The 11,103-nt window shown below is 39.5% G+C and overlaps 1 protein-coding gene across 1 annotated transcript; it reads left to right on the forward strand.

Annotated features, from left to right (window-relative positions):
• Nucleotides 1-1,024: 1,024 nt before the first annotated feature.
• On the forward strand, nt 1,025-10,078 carry pip4k2ca (phosphatidylinositol-5-phosphate 4-kinase, type II, gamma a). Its single transcript, XM_077545698.1, has 10 exons — nt 1,025-1,422; nt 2,162-2,259; nt 2,332-2,428; nt 2,786-2,935; nt 5,376-5,522; nt 5,883-5,921; nt 6,027-6,140; nt 7,281-7,548; nt 8,582-8,685; nt 8,811-10,078. Exons 1-10 carry the CDS (start codon nt 1,252-1,254, stop codon nt 8,889-8,891), a joined length of 1,269 nt encoding a protein of 422 aa, XP_077401824.1. The 5' UTR covers nt 1,025-1,251; the 3' UTR covers nt 8,892-10,078.
• The last annotated feature ends 1,025 nt before the right edge of the window (nt 10,079-11,103 follow it).

Below are 11,103 nucleotides of genomic sequence, written 5' to 3' on the forward strand. Positions count from 1 at the left end.
TGAGAGACTTCCAACGGTCAGCATGTTCTCTTCTCTGGTTTGACAGGAAGGAACCAGTCAGCAGAAATCGTCTTCTGACACAAATGAGACAAATAACAGTCCTTGACCTCCGCATCCTCCTCCTCATCTTCATCCTTGTCCTCAACCACATTCCAAACTCCAACACAACTCAGCTAACACACAAAAAAATGCAGGTTATGGATCTTTTATGTGGTTCCAAATTCGGGTTAAGATTTCAAAGTAGAGTTACTGTCGCAAAGAAGGGGTTTTAAACTTGGTTCAAGGTTTTAAACTAGGGCCAGCGTTTCAAAGTACTCGGTTAGTTTTTCTTCTTCTTAGGATTTAAAACTAGGGTTAAAACTAAGGTCTAAAACTCTCTTAAGGTCTAAAACTACAGTTTTAGACTTGGGTTTCAAACTGGGGCATGAGCGTTGCCGATAGTAGATGGAGCATGTTGAAGGGGCATCCTGTTTTGATCTATGGGCATAGCCACTCCGCCCCCATTGAGGTATATTATTTATTTTTTTTGCTGGGGGTTGGAGACATCCACAGTGCTTTAATGACTGCGCCTTACTGGTTACAGTAGTAAGCAATGTACAATATTATGAAAGCATCAAGTATCACAATAAAGCATGTGAGAAGGAAAAACATGTTACTGACAAAAAACATTGTGTTTAGAATGTACAGAGAATATTGCATATAAGTGACATTTGAAAGAGCACCACCCCCACCCCACGTGTGCTAAATAGGCAATAAATAGTTATTTAGCGCAATTGAATGGACACAAAGTTTAAATATTCACCATGACTGATTCTATTGTATGAATGGCAAAAAAATGACCTTCAACCACCTTAGACCATTTATGCTAAACATTACTGGCATCTATAGATGAGTAAGGAGCTGTTTGTAATTCATAAATGAGAATTTCCAGACTAATCTTGTGAAATTGGAAATAATATCCTCGCCTTAGGGAACACCTGAACAATAGTGCACCATGCACACTCCTGAACAGTAGATGACGGTATGCAGGAAAGCGATGCAATCCACCAGTAAACTAAATGAAGAAGACGAAGAAGGTTGAACTTTATTGGGACCGAATGTCGACGACTGATGTAGTTGAAGTTGTGTCGAAGCTTCAAGTGCGTTCAAGTCGCTTAAATCCATCGTGTGGCACGCTAGTCAGGAGGTCGACGGCTGACATTTGCTCGCCCTTTGACCTTCGCTCGTTTAGCTGAGCGGCGGCTGGCTGTGATGGCTTCGCTGGGGAACTCGGCGGCCGCTTCGTCCAACAGCAGCAGTCCCATGGTGGTGCTGGCGCCCAAGACCAAGACGAAAAAGAAACACTTCGTCCAGCAGAAGGTCAAAGTGTTTCGAGCCAGTGACCCGGTCCTCAGCGTCTTCATGTGGGGCGTCAATCACTCGGTGAGCCGGAAGCTAAGCTAACATGCTAAGGCTGCTACCTCGCTTAGCACTGTTAGCTTGGATGTTAGCAGGCGCTCCACACACACAGCAAATCTTGCTCACCATTGTCGCTTCATAGTCGTACATTATGGTCTTAAACGAAGTATTAAAAATTAAATGTATATCTCCTTAAATATCCGATTATCAAATGTAATTACACAAGAAAACGCTGGAATATTTTACACAAAGTATCTGCTAACAAAGGGTAAAAAAGATAAGGGCTGATATTAATTTGATTAATTCCACGGTCGATTGATAGATGTATTTTTTTAACCAATGAATAAGTTAAAAGAAAAACTTTAATATTTCATTAATGCACAACCATAAATTGATGTCGACACATGCCAGGAAATAATTCAAAATGTTGATCGTTTTTCAACGTAAGCGCAGATGTTTACAAAAGTAATATTTGATTCAACACAAACAACACTTACTGTTTAGACTAAAGGCTGAAAATCAGCAGTGCACATCACAGGTGATGCACTTTTAAATACTCAAGCAACAATAAGAGAGGGGGGAAAAGTGAATGAATTCACCCTAAGCAATAAACTCTGATTATAATAACCCAGCCATGTTATCAGATATGTTACTACCCATTTGTATATGACAAACTTCTTCCAAAAAAAAGGCCTGCTTTTAATTTCAAGGTAAATAACACTTTTATTTAATTTACTAGAAAAGTGGTGTGATTTTTCTCCAGATTAACGATCTGAACCAGGTTCCAGTGCCTGTCATGTTGCTCCCTGATGACTTCAAGGCCAACACAAAGATCAAAGTGAACAACCACCTCTTCAACAAGTAAGACGTCTCAATGGAGGCCGTAATGCTTTTTGTTACATGACATCATGATGCTTCCCTCTCTTGGCGCAGAGAAAATCTCCCTGGACATTTTAAATTCAAGGAATACTGTCCTCAAGTCTTCAGAAATCTCAGGGAGCGCTTCGGTATAGAAGATCTGGATTATCAGGTAGGTAACTTCTCGTTAGTTTTCTGTACTTATAGACTGATCAGTTATTGCTTTACCTCCACATTATCACCAGCATTGTTTGCCAAAACAAAGGGGAAAAAGCTCCTCCTTATAACCAGGCAGATATCAACATTTAGTTACTTTTTCTTTTTCTTTTTTTCTCAGCAAAAGAGGCGAGCAGGATTTTCACACACGCGCACATGCACACACACAAATTAATCAATTTATAATTATTATGTCTACTAAAATGTTTAAAAGCTGTTTGGACATGTATGGTTCACCATCAAAACATGTTGAAATGTACAGATGGATTTGTCTTAGTTTTGAACTGGCTGTCTTTATCCCCAATCTTCCAAGGTGTCTTTGACCCGCAGCCCCCCAACGAGGAGCGTCAACGACCAAGGAGAAGGGCTACTCCTGAACTCCTACGACCGCACGCTGATCGTCAAGCAAATCTCTGGCGAGGACGTGGCCGACATGCACAACATCCTGTCGGAGTATCACCAGGTGAGTCGGGATGTCCGCCCGTGAGACCAGCCAGTGCACTTATAAATTGGGTTTGTTATACTTCCATGGCCTTATGTAAGCAAATTGTTTGATGTTCGGCGTATATAGGTTAGGTCTCGAATCAACCGGAAAAGCACACGCTCGTAAAAAAAATATATATATACAGGGATGTGATTTTTCCGCTAATTCGCGGAATTCCGCTTTTTTTATCTCCCCCCCCCCAAAAAAAAAATCCGATTTTTTTTTTTTTTTTGTAGTTCATTGTGTATGCACATGACTCAGACAGATAACATCTTCTGCTATAACAAAGACATTTGTGGTATGCTCTAATATGAGTTACTTTTCATTTGGTCATGATACAATTATTTGATCATGAAATTTGAACTCTTCAACATTATTTATGTGTTAACTTAGTAATCACATTAGTTAGATATGATGATATTCTCAGTGATAGTTTTTAAAAGCAAAGGCAGTCCAATGTTTTTGAATGTGACTGATTTTGAGTTGACTAAAACTGCCATTTTATATGGGATAGTTCGATATACATTGAAAATTTATGCTGTTGTTTTGTCTATTTCTTTGTCATGTTGAGTGCATTGAAAGTACTTAAAAACACGGAAAACCCATGAGCTCCGGGGGGCTTCGCCAGCTAGCCTAGCTGGGTGCCAGCGGCCCCCAGACCCCCGGCTAAATTTTCAGATAATTTCACTTTGGTCAAATCACATCCCTGATATATATTCTACTGAAAAAACTTTGTTGTTGTTGGCTAGCTCTTAAACAATAATGTGACATGTAACATATTTTTTTCCCATCCCACCTTATAATGTGCATTATGTAAGTTAATAAAAGAGGGAAGCTAATAAATGGGCAAAGTACATTTCATCTTGCTAAGGTAACAAAGCAGGTATTGTGTATAAAATTGACAGCAAAAATTCATCTTTGCTTTTTACTTAAGAACATGTCAATGTACTTTATTTCACTTTTACTTACTGTATGTATGTAAAATGACATAAGTATCTGTAGTTTTACTTAGTGTGCAAGGACTTCTGCCACCTCTGGTGTCCATGCAATGTAAATGTCGATGGAAAGGTGACATGAATCCTGTACATGCGATGCATCCTATTTTGGTTGTGATTGCAAAAGGTGCCACTATATTGAAACTCCCCAGTGAGGAGAACCCAGCGTTGCTCGTCTCCTGCTGGCTGCATGTCCTACTTATTCCATCTGTAACCTTCACTTTTGTGAAAGAATTTCCCAAATGAGCACATGCCAGAGGCTATTTTTCACTTTTACACCACACGTGTGAGCAGTTGTCCTAAATATTTGAATATTATTCACTGTTGTAGTCTGTAGGAGATTGCAGTGACTAATAATACGTTTAACATCCAAGATTGTTTTTTTTTATTTTTTATAATTATTATTTTTTAAATACACAAAGTCTCGTTCACCTTAATGTTCCTGATTGGAACTTTTTTCCACTGTTCATTTTGATAGTGGCTCCCAGACTTTTTACAAAAAGTAACACCTCAAAAAAATTCCATTCTCCACGGACTACCATCTTGACTAACATTTAAAGTATAGTCATATAGTTAAAAGGAAGTCTTCATCAAAAATCTGACAGAGGTCTCATGACCTGAAGAATATATTGAATCCACCGGAACATTATTCACACTTTGAACATCAACGCTGCTCTTCAACACTAGAAAAACTAAACAAAAATTACTTGAATTAAAATGTACTATGCCTAAGTTACGTTAAATAAAAAATAGTAAGGTAATGTCTGAAAAAATATTATTCTTAAAGATGAAACTTAAAGTTTAATACAACTGAACCGCTTTTTTGTCTTCCATGATGAAAAGCATGTGACTTGTTTATGTCCTGTACCATTATTACATTGGTTACACACCACATTTACTGTAGCTTATTTTTTGACAACACACTAACATTGTGCCCTAAATCAACAACTTTTCTTATGTTAAATCAGACAGGCTTGTTTTAAAACATCTTATTGGATTCTCCATCCATTTAGCCATTTAGCTTCTATTATTTCAGAGTATGATGCCATTTGTTGACATGCAAATTCCCCCTACTCGTTTGTCTGGGATGGCTGACCAAACTGGAATATTCTGACGCATGCGCACACGCACACGGAAAATAGAAACAAAAAAACGAATCAAAACACAATCTCATGACAATAATGGTGAGTTGGCAGAAGAAATTGCATATCTTGTTTGTCAGTGTTTGGTTGTTTTGTACAGTCCATTTTGTTCAGTCAGTATTCTCTCAGCTTTTTTAGAGGCAGTCATTCCCCCTTCCTGGCTTATATTTACACTTATTTGTGGGGGTTGGCTACAACAACAATTTCTGAGGTTGTCCTGTCAAGGATATCAACTGCTGTGATATGAATGAATGTCCTATTTTGTTGTCTGCGCCCCTCAAGCATATAGTGAAGTGTCACGGGAGTACCCTGCTGCCTCAGTTCCTGGGAATGTACCGGGTTAGCGTGGAGAGCGAAGAGACCTACCTGATCGTCATGAGGAACATGTTCAGCCACAGAATGGTGGTACACAGGAAGTACGACCTAAAGGTGAGGACACACTCTGCTTCTCGCTTGCACTGCCGCCCCCAAGCTCGTCTTTCCCAGCATTGGTTGAGCCGAGGCACACGTTTTAAATGAGAAGAACCTCACGGCACTTCCACCAAACAAAAGTGGCAAAAGTGCTGTATGTATACTGAAATAGCGATCTTAATTTTTTTCTCAATTGTGCCACTCAATGTGAATTGTGGGTCTATTTAGTTAACACAAAGCTAGAATTGGTGAAAGTGCTGTATAAATCAAGTTGTCAAACAGATAGGTTAGTATAGGATACAGTTTTTTTGTTGTTGTTGGTATTTGGTGTGAAACGTTTAAAAACAATGCAGAGATTCATTCTTGTTATCTCTGCAGGGTTCTCTGGTGGACCGGGAAGCGAGCGACAAAGAACGAGTAAAAAGCCGCCCTGACTTTTCTGATCATTTCTTTTCTCATCATCACGAACTGTGTTTGAATCACGGAATGTTTTGACTGTGCTTCAATGGTACAATTCATCAGGGTAAAGAGCTTCCCACCTATAAGGACATGGACTTCAGGAACAACATGCAGAAGGTGTACGTCACAGATGAGCAGAAGGAGAAGTTCATGGAGAAACTTAATCGGGACGTGGAGGTGAGCCGAGCAGCGCAAACGTGATGCCTTGCTGCGTCTCTGCGTCCTTGAGCTACTTTTGACTAGAGCTGAAGCATTGGAGAAAAAATGGGGCAGTGAGTTTTTTTTCTCACCATTAGTAGCAGGGTTCTGCTTATGTCACTAGAGGTTTACTGTATTAAGTGCAATTGTTTTCCCCTTCACTCTTGTAATTTCAATTTGATATCCAATTTAAAGACAAGTTTATTCTATATTGACTAGCACACTAGGTTGAAAGAAAAGTCTACTCTTCTTTTGGTAGGTTTTGTTGCTTATAATTTGTGACCGAGCACACCATTCTGTGGCTCTTGAATTATCAAGTCAAAATATTCTGGAATGGCTGTTGACAATCTGCTTTTAAAACATCTGGCAGTGAATGAGTTCCTAATTAATATGCTGCTCTAATCTTTGGCCTCATAAAATGTGGTGTGAAGTTCTACTCTCGCGTCCCCACAATTTTCCTTCCCTTTCATATTCTATTGCTTCTTGCTCTCTTAGCCGATGAAATGCATCAGAATATACACGAGAGGGTGACGTGGGCCTCGTAGCATGTCTTGGAATTGTATTGGAGCATTCATGGCTGATGCAGATTCGTTGGAGTTATGAAATAAATTATGCCGTTTGACGACGGCGGGAGGACTTCGAAACAGTGTAACCAGTTGACAGTGGCGTATTGTTAAGAAATTTGTTTGTAAACAATGAGGATGTTGAAACTTTCGACGGCTTTGTAGTAACGGAATAGATGACGAATAATTACATTACATTACAACTGCGCTCCAGTGTTGAAAGTAAATATACCTGCAGATGCAATAGTTGTTTGTCGATTTAAAAAAAACATATATTGAAGGTTTGTGATAATAAACTTAAATAATAAACTTAAACTTTTGTGTGAACACCACAGGTGCAAGCGCTGTAATGTTTTTGGAATTATCTGTTTCAGGAGCTAAGATACCAATTATTAAGTAGGCATTGACAATATTGTTGACTTTGCAGGAAAACTTCAGGTTTTCGGGAGTGATTCTAAAGTCCCCCATAAGTTTTAGAGGCATGTTTTGGCAGGCGCGTTAGGCCTTAATGGGTTCAGAGAAACCTTCCAAAGTTTCACATCGCTTCTCTTCTCAGTTCCTGGTGAAGCTGAAGATCATGGACTACAGCCTGCTGCTCGGCATCCACGACGTCGGCCGCGCCGAGAGGGACGAGGAGGAAGGCGAAGAGGTTTCTAATGAGGAAGACCAGGAAGCGGAGAACGGCTTGGCCCCCGGCGGCCCCGCCGTGGGATCTTACGGCACGTCTCCGGAGGGAATCGCCGGTTACATGTCCTGCTGCAAACCTCTCGGACCTGGCGAGTTTGATCCTTACGTGGATGTCTACGCTGTCGGGAGCTGCCCTGGTGAGCACGTGTGTGGATGTGATGTAGTATGTCATTATTCTAAAGTGGTGACCGACCATAATAGTTTTTTGGGGGGCCGATACCAATTCTGATATTTGGCAGAAAATTATTGGAATATACCCAGTTAATCAGCCAATTAGTAAAAACAAATATTCAAATAGGTATGCTCTTTCCATCCTGCCAATACATACTGTGCAGCGTTAACTGTTTCATGAGTAAATAAGATTATATTGGCATTTAAACAGCAAAACTCTGATTTATTGTTTTGAAAAGGCCAAATACCGGCCGTGATAATCAGCTGGCTGATTAGTCAGTCACACTTGATTGATCTGTCTCGGGACTGCAGACGAAAAATTGCTTTTTGGCTAATTCTTACATATGTACTAGTGCTGTCAAAGTTAAAGTGTTAATTGATTAATTAATAACTTTTTTTTTTGCATTAATCATACATTTATAATTAAATAATTATAAGATTAATCGCACTATTCATTTTGACCATAGATTATCCTTTAGCGTGACAGCGGGTGGCTACTTTTAAGGTAGCACCTGTGTTTTAGCAATAAACATAATTGCATGCATTAAAGTAAAGCATTTAATAAATGTTTGCGTATCACATTTAGAATATTTGTTCATGTCAAAATATTGGGGTCATTTTTTTTCCATTTTAAATTATGCAAGTAATTAACTGATTAGAAAAAGAGGAGGAGCGTATGCAGTGGATCAAAAAATGTGGAAGACGTCCTCATTACATTAAATGTCAAAAGAATGAACACATAACCTGGTGCTCTTCAAATTTGGCGGGGAAAAAATGTTGATTAACAAAGTCTCTTTTTTATTAAGCGATTGATCGTGATTCATCAAAATTCTAAGATGTGATTAATCTGATTAAAAAAAATTAATTGTTTGACAACTCTTAATATGTACTAAAATGTTTATTAATATGCACTATCCCTGATACAGAGTTTTCCGCATCAAACACAGAAGCTCCACCCAAACAAATGAGCATTATCACAATGTTGTCTTTTTGTTGCAGGCGCCCTTCAGAGGGAGGTCTACTTCATGGGTCTGATCGATGTCTTGACTCAATATGACACCAAGAAGAAAGCAGCTCACGCAGCCAAGACCGTCAAACATGGGGTGAGTATGACACGCGACAGAAGGGAGGAAGGTGAAGGAGGGGGGGAGGAGGGTGAGCAGTTGCGCTTGTCAGGCTTTGTGCTTGCTGAATTGTGACCTGCTGGTCTTGTGCCTCTCTGCCACAGGCGGGTGCTGAAATCTCCACCGTACACCCCGAGCAGTACGCCAAACGATTCCGGGACTTCATCTCCAACATTTTTGCTTAAACTGAATGCCTTACCGTCTACCAAAATTAGTGTGCACTGGCATTTTTTTTTTTTTTTTTTTACATGAAGGAAGACTACTTGCATTGTGTAGATAAGACAGCATAGCGTGCTTCGTCTTCATATAGTGTATTTATTTTCAAGTTTTGCTCCCGCTATTCCTCTGAAAGGAAAAATCTTGACCTTTAACTGAACTTGATCAGTGTTCAATTACAGTTTCTTCCTTTTAAATTAAAGACTAGTTTACATTTGAAAAGGAATTGCCTCTCCAAAGGTGGCCCTTCTGGCAATTTTCCTTTGTGGCACCAGAGGTCGCTGTTTTTTTTAGTTTTTTTTTTTTTTAGTGTAGTTGTCCTTAAACCGGCATTCAAGTCAAGGAACCGGGCAATAACTTTCTAGCTAGCCAATAAAACATCACTTGAACCCGGCTGTAGTCCATGATCTTCAGCTTCACCAGGAACTGAGGCGAAGAGGAGGAGCGGTGTCAAACTTGGGAAGGTTGCTCTTAATAGAAGCAAAGGAATATGAACGAAACTTGTGGGAAAGAGAGAATAGAACGACCGGCCCGTAGATGAAGACAATATGAATGACTTCGTAGAAAAATGTGCATGTGTGTTGTTTGCGGGCACACTGGCGTACATTCCAGAAAGTCGGAGCGTCACATTTGTCTTTTGGAAGCAAATGATGACTAATGAACCGTTTTGGAGGCCACTTGGCAGACTTAAGTTGCCCTAATGACATGCATGAGGGATGAGCAGTGATTGCCAAATGTGTGCCATCTCCTCACTCGTGCATGCAGAATTTGCACTTGACTGCGACACAAGTGCAAGAAATTAATTTGTTTGAAAGAACTACACTACTTGTTAATAAATGCATATTTGATTTATAATATTTAATATATGTGATTTGAATGAAAAGCATATCGTAGTGGTAGTTTATTGAAGATGGTGTAATGCTGTTTTGTGTGGGAGAAATCTAGCAATACACCTGTTATGTATTGGGCCAGATTGCAGAGTGTCTTAATTCTGCAGTTGAGTAGCTTAGCAGTTAGCCTTACCGTAATGCAGCATTCCGAAAACCTGGCATGGAAGTGAACAGAAATCTCCACTCTGTGTAAGGCCTCATCCATTGCACACATGTATTTTTGCAAATCAGCATTTTGACCAAAATATATTTTACAAAAAAAGTCAGAGTTGTAACTGGTTTTCATTCTACTAACAAAAAACACACAAGTGTCCTGACTTATTATGACTGATTACCAGGTACTGTATGCCAACTTCCTTGCTAAGTTCAATTTTTAGGCAAATGTGCGGGTTTTCGGCGCGCATCCCACCGCTCACCGGGCATTTGGTCTGGCTGCACCCCCCATTCTTCGCACTTCTTCCCCACACCCATGCAGAGCTGAATTCTCCACCACTGTCAGCTTGGAAAAGTCACACTTGGACCATATATCGCCAAGAGATGCTCATTTGAACACTTTCGGAATAAAATGGTAAGGAAATTGTTTCTCTTAATGTATCACTTTCCATTTAAACACCACATTTTTTGCTTACTTATGTTTTTGTCTGATCTTCACATTCATTTGAAAATCTTACCCCCTAATCAGATTAAAGTGTGGAAACTGCAAAAAATGCGATTTTTAAAAGGGGGTAAATACTTTCTCATAGCAGTACTTGGCTCATTGCAATGCAATACGACAGCAGAGGCCGAATGTCACAGCAATGTTATTTGCCATATAAACAAAACAAGCACCATGAACAACTAACTTTGTGAGTGGGAAAATGATCCAGAGATGCGAGGTGATGTTTTTGTTATTTTATTACTATTATTATTTTAAAGAGGAATGGAATTATTCCAACCAGATGTGCCTTGGAATTTGAATGACGTGACCTATTTATTGATTTTAGGAACAATGAAAGGACTGACTTTATTAATGGTCCTTTTGAATTCAATTGTGTCCATAATTTATTTTGTTGAAAAGGAAAAAAATAGGCTGAAAATGTGTATGTCCTGTTCAAGTACAGGACCGAGTCTTTTTGCACAACCCACTCGCCAAAAGATGAAAATAGCGGAGTGCAACACCCCCATCTATATTTAAAACTACGGTACTACAGCGCAGGAGCCTCTTTTTTTTTCCTCTCCACGTCCTCAGGTAATCTTAATCTAAATAGTTGTCCTTCTAATTAGTCAGTCTAATGTATTAAATTACTTGTGT

The sequence above is a fragment of the Vanacampus margaritifer genome, chromosome 1, assembly GCF_051991255.1.
Source record: "Vanacampus margaritifer isolate UIUO_Vmar chromosome 1, RoL_Vmar_1.0, whole genome shotgun sequence".
NCBI lineage: Eukaryota > Metazoa > Chordata > Actinopteri > Syngnathiformes > Syngnathidae > Vanacampus > Vanacampus margaritifer.